The sequence below is a fragment of the Patagioenas fasciata genome, chromosome 1 (assembly GCF_037038585.1).
Source record: "Patagioenas fasciata isolate bPatFas1 chromosome 1, bPatFas1.hap1, whole genome shotgun sequence".
Lineage (NCBI taxonomy): Eukaryota > Metazoa > Chordata > Aves > Columbiformes > Columbidae > Patagioenas > Patagioenas fasciata.
In genome coordinates, this window is record NC_092520.1 from 79,280,595 (window position 1) to 79,297,366 (window position 16,772).

At 37.1% G+C, this 16,772-nt stretch overlaps 1 protein-coding gene across 7 annotated transcripts in view; it reads left to right on the forward strand.

Annotated features, from left to right (window-relative positions):
• Positions 1-16,772, forward strand: part of SAMSN1 (SAM domain, SH3 domain and nuclear localization signals 1) — a 95,991-nt gene that overhangs the window by 18,033 nt on the left and 61,186 nt on the right. Inside the window, exons 3-8 of one of the 7 annotated variants that reach the window (XM_071809651.1) lie at positions 935-1,069; positions 1,192-1,232; positions 3,920-3,957; positions 5,382-5,468; positions 9,842-9,909; positions 14,531-14,599. The exons of 1 other annotated variant lie outside the window; for it this stretch is intronic. In XM_071809651.1, the coding sequence (XP_071665752.1) occupies positions 935-1,069; positions 1,192-1,232; positions 3,920-3,957; positions 5,382-5,468; positions 9,842-9,909; positions 14,531-14,599 (438 nt within the window). Of the gene's footprint in view, positions 1-934; positions 1,070-1,191; positions 1,233-3,919; positions 3,958-5,381; positions 5,469-9,841; positions 9,910-14,530; positions 14,600-16,772 lie in introns of those variants that run through there. 5 more of the 7 variants (XM_071809655.1, XM_071809657.1, XM_071809663.1 and 2 more) reach the window with 5 other exon arrangements.

Here is a 16,772-nt window from a genome sequence, read left to right on the forward strand (position 1 = left end):
TGCACTCTCCTGAAGAAGCTTAAAAAAAATCTATTACGGTTTTTAGTTAGAGGAGGGGAAAAATATAAAATGCTCAGTTATGCACTTATATTGTTTTATGTAGTACATGTTTTGGCTTTTCATCAGGCATTCTAGATAGCATTTTAAAATTACTGTGGTCAGAGCCATGCAGATGTAGATACTATTACATGAAGGAAAGAAATTAAACATAAGAATATGAGAAATAGATCCATACAATAAAGTTTTTGTATTTATAAAATAATGACTGGGTATATCTATTTTTAATGTCTTTTGTTGCACAGCACATTGAAGTGGCATTCATCATGAACACTTTTATCCCAGTTTCTGCTTTCCAGGTTGGAAGAAATAGATATGAAATTCATACAGTGCTTTGATATTCTGTCTGAGGAGATATCAAAATAGAATAGGGATCAGAGATCTCTTCTGTCCTACCATGACATCCTCAGGTTTTCTTAAAGCTAAAATTAACTCCAAGTCCCAGGGTAACTGCAACAGCAAAGATGCAGTGGGATGTTTTGGCATCACTTGCAGAGTGAGACACCCCTTTGTTCACTCTTTCAATGTTCACCTAATACTTCTCTTCCTTCCCACATCTTGTCAGGGTAGGTATTATCTGGGACCTGGGGGCTGTGTGATCTTACCTCCAGGCCAGGGCTTGCTTCTGATTTGGTGCCCCTCAGAGCTTTGCCAGGCCAACTTGCCTAGCTTTCAGTTTTATTTGCAGAGTTCCTTGCTCTCTTCCACATTCCCTTGCATGTAATCGGGTTACAGAGTCTGCATCCTTCTGTGTACCTCAGAAAGCCACATCCCACTGTAATGTGTGGGCATTTTATCCTCATCAAATTTAAAAGAATGGTACTAGGAAATAAATATATTCTTTCTTGGGTAAGAGTCTTGTTCTCTGTTTTTTCAGGGGTATTACAGTTGTCACCTTCTTTGGAGCCATGGATATTCAAACCTCCTAAAATCAGGACACAAAACTACAAATATTCTCTGCTGTACTCTGTCCTCCACAGCTTCAGCTGTCGGAAAAAGAAAGGCTGGAAATGTTAGTGGATATGAAAAACGGGTTAAAAATACATCATTCAGTGTCTTTCCAGCGAGGAAAATATTATATTTCGATTAAATATTTTTGATTTTCATAGATTTTTTTCTTTATCTTTTCAAAAGGAATTTCCTGACTTTGACAACACAGTGACCAAAAAAAGAAAGTAAGTTGAGACCAGTTTGAGGTCTACACAGTGTCACTATATTTGCCTGTACCTTTCATCCTTGTTGTTTTATTAATGTTTGTCAATGTTGCTTTAATTCTCATAGAATACATGTATTAATGTTGCAGTTGGAAAGCAAGTAATGAGGTTGTAATGCATTACTAAAGCTCTTTTGCCATAATTTTTTTTTGTATGCATAAAGATTTCTTCCAAAATATCAGAACCAGGACAGCTAAAATAAAATGCAGTTAATCTGAGCTTGGTTTAACCATATGTCTGCTTTTCTGAAAGATTGAATTGGTAACCTATTTTATAGCATGTTTGTACCATTGACCTGATAATCTCCTGAAGAGTTTTTTGTTTCTGTTTTTAATCCACATAAAAATTAGTTTGCAAAATGATTCAGATAGAGCAGGTCACATTGTATTTTATCAAGTATATTTGTGACGGCAGCATGCTTTACATCCATTCATTAAGACACGATGCTATGGTTTGGGATAATGAATAATATGTACTAGTAAGCAGAGGAATTAATTTTGAAAACAATTTTTTGGTTTCATGTTGAAGGCTATTACATTACTGAAGTGATCCACTTCAGATGAAATCTGAAATCCTGCCTAATGATCTTGTTTGTCTGGCTATGAAAGACATCAAAATCCCTAGACTTTTTTTTTTTCATTTGTAGGTGGGGCTTCACTAAATTCAGAACATCAATGTTATCTATGCCTATTGCTGAGAAATTTCAAAATAGATAAAGATTTCAAATAAAATGAGAAGCTTCTTTGTCTTATATAACAGTTTTGATCTGTTTCTGGTCATCTGATAAAAACACTAGTAACTTATCAACTGCAAACACAGAGATGTATACTCAAAATTATGAGATCTCAGTTATCTGTGACCAGCCAAGGCTCTGCAAAAAATGCTCCCACAATTATGTTGATTAAAGTATGGACATAACTCTATTATTCATGGTTTTCTCATCATTCATAGCTTGGGGAAGAGGAGACTGAGGGGTGACCTTATTAATGTTTACAAATATATAAAGGGTGAGTGTCATGAGGATAGAGCCAGGCTCTTCTCGGTGACCACCAATGATAGGTCAAGGGGTAATAGGTTCAAACTAGAACACGAGAGGTTCCACTTAAATTTGAGAAGAGACTTCTTCTCAGTGAGGGTGACAGAGCACTGGAACAGGCTGCCCAGGAAGGTTGTGGAGTCTCCTTCTCCGGAGACATTCAAAACCCACCTGGACACTTTCCTGTGTAGCCTCATCTAAGTGTTCCTGCTCTGGCAGGGGGATTGGACTAGATGATCTTTTGAGGTACCTTCCAATCCCTAGCATTCTGTGATTCTGTGATTCTTTAACACTTTTAATGAAGCCAAACTACTCTGTAGGCCTTACCCAAGGTTTACCCTGCAAAGCTCTACCAAATGTGATGCAATCACGTAACTACCTAGGAGTCTCTGGCTTAGATCAGTACTAAGTCTGTCCCAGGAATAGAATTAGTAGTCTATAGCTAGACTGTAAAAGCTTACAGTGCAAACAAAAGTATTCTGTTCTAAAACTAATCCTATTCTAAATGAATCAGCAGAATTTAGAAGGGCTGTCTAGATCATTTGACTAATCAATATAAACAATTAGTAAGCTGGATGAAAATATCTTCACTCAACATGAAAAGGTTTTGTAATGAAAATTATTTCATTGTGAGTGTCCACACATCACTATCCCACCATGATCCCCTCATTGACAATGTAGAAATCTTCACATTGGGCTTTTCTGCAGCTATAGCGAAAATGAATGAGGAATTATCATTCTCTTTTTCTTACCACAGGGCAACAAGGAAGCATTAAAAAAAACAGAAATAAAATAAACAGAAGTATGCCTTGTTTAGACAGTACGAATTAAATTGTGGAACTCTGGAAGCAAAAATATCTGAGTAATTTCAAAAGGACCTAGTGCTTACAGACCAGTTCCTTAAAAACCAGTAGTTCAGTTGCACCTTCTCTCTCAGGAAACTCTTGAAGCTTGAGAGACGGATCTCTGTTTTTGTGCTCTTTCCCTTCTGCTGATCATTGCAACAGATTAGAGAGTGTCTGGTCTCATCTGGTATAATCTTCTGGCTTCATCCTCTAGCTCCTAAATTACTGTCCATCAGGTTTTTTATGGATAAAGTAAAACAACTTAATTCACAAGGTGAATCTTTGTTAATTTAAAGATTTCTTTTTCTTCTGTTAAGTTAGTATATTTAACTCATAAGAGTTAGGACTATTCCTTGATGTAAATGTGCAAAAAACTCGATGTTTATTCGAGCAATAAAAGCTCTTTATTTCAACTTATTATTATGTTGCCAAACTTCAGACACTAATTTCAAAATGTTGTAGGACGTTTCTTCCTGATGGGCTTTCTGGTTCAGTCATGAATACTTAATTCCAAAAAGAAACTCAAAAAACAATTTTTTATAGAATAAAACTTAGAAGCTTTCAAAGCTTTGTGTGACGTGTGGGAGTAGATGACTGAGTGAATGAGAAAAGCCAAGTAACTCCAATTAAAGCCAGTGGGAAATGCACAGCTAAATCCCTGTGCTCTGCTTTGCAGAATTAGGTTGAAAATATCCATATTTGATTAAATGTGCTTTCATTTTTCATTATGACTTTCAGCTAATGGTAAATTCTTTTAATTCTTTTAGATCCATCCAGAAGTCCATGTCTGAAAATGAAGCATTTGGTTAGTAACTGCTTAAATCATTTACTGTATGCTTGCTAATCTCACAGAGCCAACTTTAATTAAAGATCTGATTTGCTTTACAGCTGTTGGAGCAAACACGAAGGAAAAAATACAGTTAACCTATCAACACATCCCTCTGCCTGCCCCCTTCCCCGCTTTCCACAGATGCATTTGTAGGTAGATGTTGAATATAAACTAGTTGAACATAGAAACCAAACTGAGGTTTAAAGAGCCTATTATGGGACAGCATGAGAAATACTCCTTATATCCAGTGTTTCTTTTAATCACTTCAATAAAAAGTTGAAATATCTCTGATCAGATCAAATCAAATCCAGGCCCCTGCCTATTTCTATGTAAACTACTTTGCTTCAGGTTTCACCAAGTTTTTTTTTAACCCATCCTAACACTGCATATTATTATCCACACTTGTAATTCAGTGGATTCTGTTTTGTAAATCCTTCATAGGAAATAATCATCAGTTTCTTAAAAAGGAAGAATTACTAATTTTTTCAGCGAGAGCTTCCTGTTAACATTCTATCATTTATTTTCTGTCTATATCTAGCTCTTACTAAGTGATGAGGTTATTATAGCCACCTGTAATATATATTTTATCTGTACCTATACTGTACCTATACTGTATCTACCTGTAATATCTATTATATCTGCCTGCAATATATACTTTTATACACATTCCATGACAATGTGTCTCAGTTGAAAGTTCCTCCATGTTAAGACTTGTAGCCCTGCATTGGAGTTTCATGTAGGACAGTATCATTTGGTCCACAGCAGCCAGACTGTAATGAATTCCCATTACTTGACAGAATCGATAATTTTCTGACATAGAGTCAAGCCTGACATAAAAACAAACAAACAAAACCCAACAACAACAAAAACACAAAAACTTAATAGTTATCAATATGCTGTGAAGCTTTATCACTTTGAAGCTCACAGGAGAATGACCATTTTGTTCTCAAAGCCAACATTGTTTCACCCATGGAGCATGTGTGACATAGATGTGGGTATCTGTGATGTTATTTCTTGCTAGCACACTAACTAGCTAACTGTAAAATTAAATAACATTTACACCATTCCTGGAAGCAAAATAAAGACATATGTGTTCTGTGATTTCCTAGGTTTTAAAACCAGTGTAAAGATAACAATCATTCTGATAATGTTTTAAAAGTGTTGAATGAGATATTAGCAACAAAAGATGATAAAACCTGAAGTCTGCCCACAATAAATACTATCCGTCCATCAAATTTCCTATATTGTGAAATCATCAGTTCATTTCTGTGTTTGAGCAGACACTACAGTGTTCTGCAAGCTTGTTTGATTTCCATTCTGATGCTATTTTTATAGACTTTCCTGTTATTTCACAGGTTTGCTATGAATTCAGGTGACTGCTCTCTGTGCTTTTACTTTAGACAGAAAAAATGTGAATGGCACACTTTGGCAGGGTTCCAAGAAGCCAGAGAATGATTCGTACATCAGAAGGTACTGTCAGCTTGAAGGTAATTGCTAAACATATTTCAGCTGATTTCGCATTTTCCACAAAGTATTTTAAAGGGCACCTAGGAAAATTTATCATTTTTCACCAATAATCTAGCTAAATAATTTGTCAAGTCTTTTTGAGATTTATCTTGTCCTCAAAGGGAAAAAAAAAAAAAGTAGTTAAAATACAGCTAACCTTAAAAGTGTGAAGCTAAGAACACACTCTGTGAGCAATTCAGTCTGTATCCCACAGGCCAAAGACTTCCACGACAGCAAATTGCCGTAGTCATGTTGTGTAGGACTTGCCAGTTGTAGTATGAACATATTCTAGGAACCAATGTTCCCTGTATACTTTACACAGCTCCAAGTATCCAACACGGAAACAGTAGCTTTTCCCAGAAAAAAAAAAAAAAAAACAACCTTGCGACAGGTGCAGGAGAGCGTTGGCAAAATTTTGTAGGCAACTGTTTTGTCGAAGTCTCTTTCTGAATCTGTCTTGATCAACTTGATTGAAACAACCTTACAGCTAATATATATGAAATTGCTAGTGACACTGCTTAAGAGTTGATCAATATAAATTCATAAAAATAGCTATGAGAAATAACAAGTGAGCAGTCACCTTGTCAATTTTAAATGAAAACTGGACTTTTAAAAATCAAAATGCTTTGATAATCTGCTTAATATTGCTTCCAGAAATGGAATTTGTATTTGCACTTTTTAAAGTCCAGGTAGATACATTATAGTTGCCTAATCAAATCAAAGCAGACAAAGTTCAGCAGAAACAAATACCAAGATACGTGAGCTTAAAGTGGATGCATATTTTGTTCTCTACTTAAGCCAACAAAGTGCGAAGATGGTCATTGTCTTAACTTTTAATATCTACTGTAAAAATGGTCTAGATACCATTCACTCTTAGGGAATTCCACTCTTACCTGCATATGCCAAAGAAAAGCCAGGATACAGCACCAGCTTTCCCTCTGGATTTCCTTCATTTTGCTGCTTGAAGATAAAGTCTTAAATGCTGGAAAACAGATCTGGAATGACAATACTTATGTATGGGCAAGTTTGTTTTCTTGGAACCAGAAAGATGACAGGAAAATTTAGAGGAACTCTGTTCTTGTGATGAATTTATAAGGGGAAAAGGGACCTTCAGTGAGTCTCATTTGCTTACAAGAGAAAAGGTTGTAATGACAGGTGAAAGAAAAGCAAGGCATTTCTCTCCTGATAAGTCTTATTTTTAACTGAAAACATTTTTGAATGATTCCTAAAACTAGCCCAGACTTAGTTTGTATGGAGGTGGAAAAAGTCTGAAAGAGAAAACAGAACTTTTTGACCTTCCTCCAGAGTCTTTTCTACTCAAGGCTTTCTTTACCCTTTTAAATATCCAAGGCATGCAAAAGAAGCAGTGCACATTTTAAAAGCTGACAAGTGTTGTAATTGAAGGGCAGGGGCCCAGAGGGAACAGGAAGCAAAGCTGACAGCTAAATAAAAATCTCCCTTTCCCCTACTGCAGTAAAATTATTTGAAGGGAAGTCCCCTTCACACAGAGGTAAAAGCCATTGCAAGGAGATTTACAGTGTATTGCTGTTGATAGAGATAATTTGTCACTATTGATCAAACCTTTCTCTTAACAGAGATAATCCTTCAAAGTCTGCAAGTCTATTGCATAATATGAATTTCTGTTAGATATAGTAAGCCATGTGTGGTGGCCAGCATAGACTTCTCTGCTTACTTCAGAGCTGTATTCACAGACCTGATCCAAATTTCCTCGAAGTCGATGAAAAGACATCCACTGGCACTGCTAGCCTTTGGATTAGGTCCTTAATGCTGCTGAGTGTATAACCTCTACAAAAATCAGTTTTCCAGACTGATAAGGCAGTAGAAACATACCTATCCCACAGACACAATAGTGGGAATACCTGTCTTTTTGCTCACAAGCCCAAAATCAAAGCATCATTACCAGATTTGCCATTGTTGAAAAAGTTGACTATGCAAGTCAGTCATTGGGCTCTCATGAAAGGGTATTACAGCGAAAAACAGAAAAGAGCTGACAGCTCTCAGAGTCAGTGGACATAATTCTCCACTGCTCCTAATTCACTCCACAGTAAAGTGACTGGTATCCCTTGCCAGACTAGGAAGAAAAGAACGCTGCAGCTTACATATATCTTTTTGCCTTTGTTTGTTTGTTTTTTACCCATATACCCTATCCCATATTTCAGTGGATTGAAGAGCTGATTTAATCAAGATTTAAGAGTACTGCAGATGCATGTTATTAGGGCTAGCAAAAGGGATCATGACCACTAAGGTTTGCTTTAATTTCTTGCTGTTGTTTGGTTGGTTTTGAACAAAATTACATTAAAACAGTGTCACTGTAAGTTGCCTATCAGGCTAAGGTCATTATGTGTTGCCCCACAGTTCTTCATGATTCAGCTGCAAACAGCTACCAAATTATAACTATTTTGGATGTGACTGTAGGAGGACTTGTGGGCACAGGACTGAACACTACAAGACTGAAGTTTTAGAGTCGGCTTACAGAGCATAGGGACTCAGTGTGCAGAGATGCCTGCAGGAGATTAAAACAAGTTAGCCTGAGGATGAGAAGCAACCCAGTTATGTGAAACTGACGTTGCATAAGCACTACTTGATATGAGCTATACTGCTTCTAGAAGAGCAGCTAGATCTATATTTAAATAAACAGCTAGATCATCAGATACCTGGCCCTCAGTGACTTCAAGGATATCTGCAGGTGATTGAGACACCTTAAAATCTGGTCAGTCATGTTAGATTTTGGAATGTAACATACTTTTTGGAAAAGTTTTTTGGTTTATTGTAACTATCAAGTCTGTAGGAGAAAGACACTGTCCTGTAATCATAGAAGCTCTTACAGAAGCTTCCAAAGGCAAATTCATGCAACAAAATTTTCTGCGACTCATTTTTCCTCTTCCTGTTGCCACACATGGCAAAAAAAGGAAATTGTTTGATGGGGTTTTCTATGTGGCTGACCTATGGTTTCAAGGCAGAACTAGGATATGAAGAGTGCTGTTCTTTGTCTGGCCAAATTGTAATTTGTGACTTTTAACCCAGTCTTACAACATCCAAGTTGCAAAATTATAAAGAAGATTATTTGTTATTGTGTTACAATTTTTGTTTGCAGAGGATTTTCTCTTAGGAAAAATAATAATAATAATAATAATCTCCTCATTCAGAATTTGCTTTAAAAATAGCATAGGAAAATTTATGTGGTAACTCGCTGCCCTTTGATTATTTCATTCACATGATTGTAGGGGGTTTTTGGCTAGCTTTATACACATTGTGGTGTCATTTAATTCCAACGTAAGCATAGGCATTTTGAGGACTGGGATCTTACCTTTTTGAATATAAATTTTCATGGTCATATTCAAACACTTTATTTACATGATAGCTGAAGAATCTCAATCACTTGGAATTACTTGTCTTTCTTTATCTGTTGATTGTAGACGAAACAATGCAATCAATCTCATTTGCCTACTTTAGCCTTTGTGAACCTGTTTGTTGTTAGCTGTCTTTTTGCAACCTGATGTGAGGTTTTCCTCAGCAGCAATAAGGAGGCCGATTTAAGATTCATGGTTAAAAACTAAACAAAACAAAAACCGTTCCCACTTGTTTCTAGTAACCTTGAAAAGATGGGATAGTACTTTGGGCTGTGATTGGCAGATCCTTTTTTTTCTTTTTTTTTTTCTTTTTTTTCCCTGAAAAATAACTGACTGCCTCTGATATGTGTTCATGGAATCTAATCTCTAGGGCCTTTCTACAGTAGTATAATGGTGGATGTTTTGCCTTCAGAGTGGCAGTAAGTGTAGACATTTCAAAATAGACTAACCAAAAGTAAACTTTTCAGAGTTGTTTGAACTATTGTTGTTCCTTGTTGTAATGAAGGTGAATACTCTTCTCATGTAAATAATTAATTTCTTGAAAGAAGTGGTAGGACATTAATCCTTTGAAAGCAATTTCTAATATATTCTAAATTAGAGACATCTTAATACCAAAGATCATTTTTTTCCCAGGGCCTTAATTTTTTTCTATGAATATTCTACACTCTTCTGCTGGAAATTAGCAGGGCAAAAGGAAGCACTTGGTGAGATTCTAGGTTAGTAAACTGAGCACTAACTACACCTAAAGAAGTAAGCATGAATGAGTTTTCTTTATGTGAGTCAGTTTGCCAATTTGTTCTGTAGTCTGACTTCAAAGTGGGGTGAGGTAAAATGCATGCTTTAATGATATAAAATTAACTTCAGAGAGTCAAAACGTTACCTCAAAACATCAAGAGTAATTCAAATTATATTTCTCAGAATAACTTACAAGAGTACATTTTAAAGCCTGTTTGCTTTTTTCTTTTTTTTGTTGTAATTAACAGAAGATAATATTATTGGTGACGGGATACATTTGCTGCAGGGAAAGAAGATAGAAGAAACCACATGCCAGGTGAAAGAACTACTTTTCAGAATCTAAGATTTCATTGAAATAAAATGCATATTTATTTTTTTACTTCCATTCAATGTTTGCCTAGCCCAAGCTTCATACTTAGTATGCCTGAGTATTTTAGAACTGAGTTTAAAAGACTCTTCTGACTACCTGAGTTATGCACCTTTTTCATTACACAGAACATATAGGTTTTAACACTTAGAAAACTTTTTCTTTCCCTGAGTGAATATATTTCTGTTAAATCTGTGTGCTGGAATTGTGTCCAGCAAGATCTATACAAAGTGTTTAGATAAGTCTCGCATGAATCATATTGGCCGATGTATCCCAATGATTTCTGAGTTTCTATAAACATGTATCATATCTCCTATTCATAATACTGCGTTAATTATCCCACCAGTATGAACAATAAAGGAATCCTGACCCTTTAGTTTGAAGAAGAGTAATAACATATAAGTAGGTAACAACCAATCAGCTGGTGATTAGCAGAGAGGTGGGGAGAAGGACTTGTAGCTCTGGAACTAGAACCACTGGCATTTACTTTCTATGTCACTTCTAGTCTAATGTTTGCCCTGATAATATGCTACTTAGAGGGCCAGTTCATATCTGTTGCAAATCAGCTTAGCTCTGCTGATTTCACATGGCACAACAGTTTAATCAGTTTGGGGATCCGACTAAAAGTGTCTAACACACACATTTATATAAGTGTGTGTGTCTAAATAAGGAATTAATATGATAAATTATTTAAAAGCTGAAAATCTGGTATATATTCCTTTATAGAAGAATATTACATTCAAGGTGAACATTCAGCTTTATAAAAGGCTCCAAGCTGAGTTTCCTCTGCTGTTTTTTCTATACAATGTCAGGAGTCCTTGTAGATATTTAAGTTAAAAGAAAGAAAAAACTGTACATGTTTCACCCTGAAGGAATCTGAGATAAGACAGAAAGCAGTGAAGACCCAGACTTTAGGCAGTGCTCGGCTCCAGTGTAGGCCAGAGACATGATTTGGCTTAAAAAGAAGACACATCAAATGATCTGTGTATTGGGGACAGATGACCCTATTGGTGACTTCAAAGCCTGTATGTTCCAGGTTTCTTCTGCTTTCCCTTAGGGTTTTATCTGTATTGTTAGTTTGTTCCCATGATTACCTTCTCTCCCTGCTGCCAAGAAGTAGATGGGGGGGAAGGCAAGGAGAAAATAACTTTTTTCTCTTCTGCATCTCTCATTTTCTTTGTTTTCTTCCTCTCACCTTCTATAGTATTTAGACAGATTATTCTTTGATTTCCCACAGCAGTTCTTCCCTTAGTGTGAGGTGAGGGATCTCTGGCTCTGCCCCTATCCTGCCATGGCAACCTCTGGGCTGACACCTGGTTAAGATCCTGGAGGACATTCCCCAGATATGAATAGAATATGGAGGTAAAAAAGGAAGAAGAAATAATAGGGAGTAAGGCCTATGTTTCTTTATGTATAAGTTTTCTTAAAATCCTTTAAAGCACCTATCCATGGACCACTCCCCCATTTTAGAAGCAAAGTTTTATTTTTGACTTCTCTAATTTTTTTAATATGCTTTTTGGGGCACATGACTAACAAGCTGTAGAGACTTGGATACCTCAAAACTTTGGTACCATCTTAAGAGCTATCGAACTTGTTTTTTACAACTTGTTTTTTAGTTTTTTTATGACATTATTTTGAGTTTTAGTGATCATTATCTCTGGCCTTCATTATCGTCAAGATAACATTGATATAATGTCCTTTTAAGCTTTCAAAATAGTCTGATTATGTCTGCTCTCATTTGCTGTACTGTGTTACGCACACACATAAGGCAATGCTGAGAGAATAGCATTATTGGAGAAACTCTCACACTTTTTCTGCAAAATCAGCACAAATGAGGGCCCTTATGAAGTTCCTGTATGCTGATGTACACAGCATGGGGAACAAACAGGGAAGAATTAGATGTTTGCATGCAGTTGCAAGGCTACGGTCTCATGAGGATCACAGAAATGTGATGGGATAGCTCACATAGCTGGAGTGTAAGCTGCCATGGATATCACTCCTATTTTTAAGAGGGCCAGTAAGAAGATTTAGGGAACTACAGGACAGTCAATCTTACCTCAGTCCCTAGGAATGTGACAGAGCAAATCCTCCTGGAAACTATTCCCAAACATATTAATGATAAGAAAGAGATAGGGGGTAGTCAGCATGGATTTATGAAATGGAAATCATGCCTGACCAGCCTGGGGGCCTTCTACCATGAAATTACTACCTTGATGGAAGAGGGAAAAGCAGTGGATGTTGTTTATCTTGTTACTAAGGCTTTCAACACTGCCCCCCATTTACATCCTCATGGACCAACCAATGAAACAGGAACTAGAAAAGTGGATAGTGATATGGATTGAAAACAGGTTGAACTACTGGGCTCAGAGGAATGTGATTAATGGCTCCAAGTCCCACTGAAGACCAGTCCCTAGTGGTCTACTCGAGGGGTAGATCCTGGGTGCAGTACTGTTTATCACCACCGTTAATCACCTGATTGATGGGACAAAATGCACCTTCAGAAAATTTACAGTCAGTGTAAAATGAAGAGGAGTGACTGATGCACCAGAGAGTTGTGCTTGCCCATTGGAATGTCTTCAACATGCTGGAGAAACGAGCAAACAAGAACCTCGTGAAGCTGAATAAACGGAGGTTCAAAGTCCTGAACCAGTTCTGCCAGTACAGGTTAGGGGGTAACTGGCTGGAAAGCAGCTTTGCAGAAAATGTCCTGGGGGTTCTGGTGGACACGAAGTTGACCATGAGCCAGCAATATGCCCTTGGAGCAAAGGCGGCCAACAGCCTTTTAGGCTGCATTAGGTAGAATGTTACCAACAAGTCGAGGGAGGTGAATCTTCTCTGCTGCTCAGCAGTGGTGAGTTGAGCCACCACATGTGAGTATTGAGCCCATTTGTTGTCTCTCCAGTACAAGATGAAGAGGGAAAATACTGGAATAAATGCACTGAAGGGCCATGAAGATCATTGAGGGACTGGAGCATCTGTCTTACCAGGAGAGGCTGAGAGAGCTGGAACTGTCTAGACTAGAACAGAGAAGGCTCAGGGGATCTGATCCATGTGTACAAACACCTGATAAGGGGAGTAAAGAAGAGGGAGCCAAGCTCTTTCCAGTGGTGCCCAGTGACAAAAAAATGAGAAGCAATGAGCACAAACTGAAATACAGAAAATCTCATTTAACATGAAGGAATCACTTTGACTTCCCTTCACAGAAGAAAACACTGGAAGAGGCATCCCAGACAGGCTGTGTAAAGTCCGTCTTTGGAGATACTCAAAACCTGTCAGGGCACAGACCTATGCAACTTATTCTGGTGGACCTGTTCTGAACAGAGAGTTAGAGCAGACAATCCTCAAAGCTGTCTTCCTGCCTCAGCTGATCTGTGTGAGTCTGTGATTCTATGAAATATGGAAGGCTCCAATCCATAAGCAAGAGTAATCAGAATAGATGAACATGTTGCATTTTTTTCTCTGTCTCTCTCTCTTAACAAAAAAAAAGAAAAAAGAAAAGCTTTCCTGAGTGCTTCACTAAAACTTTAATCCCTCTCAATTTTTTAAAGAGATGCTCATTTCATCCCACCCATTCTGTAAGTGCTTGAAAACACAAACTTGGAACAGAAGTACAGGTTGAGGCACACAGTATGAGCAACACTGTAATAATTGTACCTTACCATAAAACATGGCTTTACTTTCTGCATTTACTTTTCATATCTTTGTTCTTGTTTGTTCATGTCTAGCAGGGCTCCCTTGATGGCTCAAACTCTTTGTAGCATATTGGGAAGGACATAAAATATGAAGTAATACAGTCTTTGGGCTAATGCATTTTCAAAAATGTTTCATGCCTCATTTCTCACGTAAATTCTTAGGTTGCATTCAGCCTTCAAAGTGTCATTCATATTCATGAAGAAAAAAAGTTAGTGTTCATTACTTTCACTGATAAGCTATAAGCACTGTCAGGCTCGCCCACTAGGGACTGCATCAGTGCCCAAGGGAGAGTGTATTCTCATGGTGTTCCTATCACGAGGTCATTGTTACCAAGAAATGGATTATGGGCAGATGATGAAGTGTATATAGTCTTTTCTTAGTTCTGAGGATCCTCCCTTTTTCTCTGCATTGTTAATCCAATTCAAACTCACACCCTTGGGTCTCACCATCCCAGGCAAAATGAGACAAACTGAACAAGACCCTTTTATAAATGCATCAGTGACACTTGCTCCTCAGCTGGGGGGGTTGCTGCTCAAGAAAGTCTGTGGCATTCCTGCTCATTGAGACAGGAGAGCCAAGGTCTAGGATGAGACCCAAGCATCCCATGATATAACACATGGCTCTGCCACTGTAACACATATACTGTGATTTCTCCAAGACGTTACTGAGTCCCAGATAACTATGGAAATTAAGACAGCTCAAAATCAAACTGATTTCAATGGGTGTCAGCTGATGTATGTCAGCCATTCCTTTTGTAGGCACACAGAACTGGGTTAGAAGACTGCTGAGCTCTTAGTCTGTATTCCATAACACGATACTATGTTTACTCGTCTTATTTATGTTGGATTTTTTAAGTTTTATTTTTCTTACCATCTAGGTGATAAACTATGAGCAGTGGATTCCACCACGGGCTCACAATCCAAATGTGGCTGGTAACAGTGAGATGGTGAGTTCTCATGAAAACTGCTCATTTTTTTTTCAGCAGCTCCTAGGAGCCTGGAAGAACATTCTGCTTTAGTAGGATCTCTTTTTATTGTATGTTGCTTTCCCCAAAATTGAAAGTTCTTTATCCGCATCCATGCTATTAATCATGATATCTCTTTATCTTTTACAGAATACTTTATAACTGATCTGCTGTTAATCAGGATATCTCTTTATGTTTTGTAGAATATCTTATTCTTACTCTGTGATTCCCAGAAGAAAATCTGTCAATAATTCTAGCCTGCTTAGTTTGACTCTGCAGTAATTTTTGAGTAGGTAGAGTACCAGATTAAAATAATGGGAATATTTTAAAGGTCAGATACGTATGTGCAGAAGCACACAGAAGAAGTTCGTACAGTGCTTATCTATATAATGATTAACCATGGCTTTACTGACCTTTTTTAACATAAAATTTATTCAAATTCAGTGTATTTTACAGAACTCTTTGTATAGATAGAGCAGAAAGTACTACTTTAAAATTCCCTTTGTGAAGCAAAAGTACTACTGACACCTTCCAAAACTTTCTATGGTACGATAATGATAGCATCATTGATGCAATAAACATACAGTAATTTTTGCCTTCTCACTATTACACTGAACTCTGAATTTAAGTGCATAGAAAATAATGATTAAATCTATGCAGTTCTTTGAGAAAGGCAAACCAGTTGAGGAAAAATCATGGAGATTAGACTCTGCCATGACTAAATTCTTTATGCTGAGAAGTGACATGCTATTCAAGTACTTTTATTGAAATTAATGCAGTTACACCCAAGAAAGAGAGTGCTCAACAGGGCTGAGATTGCCGGAATCTGACCAACAGTGTTTTACACTTGGCTTCCAAATTGCTGTATTTCTGTCACCAGGTTAATCCTCGTAACATCTCAGTGAGAAAAGATTTCTAAAGTATTTAGAATATCTTAGGATAAACTGGAAGCAGTTTATCAGACACAACTTAGGTCTTCTTTTTCTCTAATACATTTTATAAGTGCATATTTTAAATACAGGGTTTTTGTCAATAAGTATTCATGCATACTTCATGCAAATTATTTGCAGCTAAAGTGCAACCTTGTAATTTATTTCTTCACACAATTCATTTTTATTTGTCATATGACATGATTTTGCATGAATAGAACCCATTAAGCAGGGAAATAAAGAATATTCTTGTTCAAGAGGGAATTCTTTACTTACAGATAGCTTTTCTTATAGATTGGGCAAAACACAAGCATGGTTATAATATTGAAGTGAGCAAATGTTCTGGTGCTAGAACACGGTGGGGGAGAAATTTAGACGTCTTTAAATGTGTTTTAAATAAATTGCTTTTTAGGAGTGGAGACTTACTGCTCTGTGCACTGCTCTTCAATACCCAGTCCCTCCCCCCTTCCAGTTCCTTATGAAACATCTTTCCCCTTCCACAGAGAAGGAAGGTACTGGAAAGTTGCCCACTCCAAGTTAGTGTAGGTTACTGGTCCAACCAGTGGTGCTGTACATCCTGTCACTGGACTTCTCTCGTATTCTGGACAGCAGCAACTAGATACCATATTCCAGACAACACAAACAGCAAGAAGAAAATGGCCTGAAACCAGAGCATAACATGTAACGGGGTTTTTTTCCCACTTTTATGCATGCTTTCACTAAGCTGTGGCTGACAGTTTCCAGGACAATACACTAAAACTGTGAGAGGAGGATGGTCCATTCTTCTGATAGTCTGTCTGTTTTCTACAGCAAAGATTGTTTTACCTCTGGATAGGCAGCTAAACTTCTTGATTTGAACGTTTAGGTAAACCAAAATAAAATACTGTAAACTTAAAAGCTGTCCCATCACTAACTGATACTGAATGAGCTTTTTTCTGCATAAAAGGGGGTTACTGTATTTATTATTTAAGCACTTATGACATTTAACTAACAATAGACTCTACCAAATGAGTGTTTTAAGATAAAGAGGATTAGAGTTTGCCATTAATAAAATTATCTAAAGAGATTATCTTCCATTTATCTTGATGTCTCCATTAGAGAAATCCCAGATCATAATTCAAAGTCATCATGTTGCTTTTGTATCGTTACTTATAAGTGAACAAATGATTATTACTACAAGAGATCTTAGAGCAATATCAGCATTTTTAGCCCACCATGATTTATTT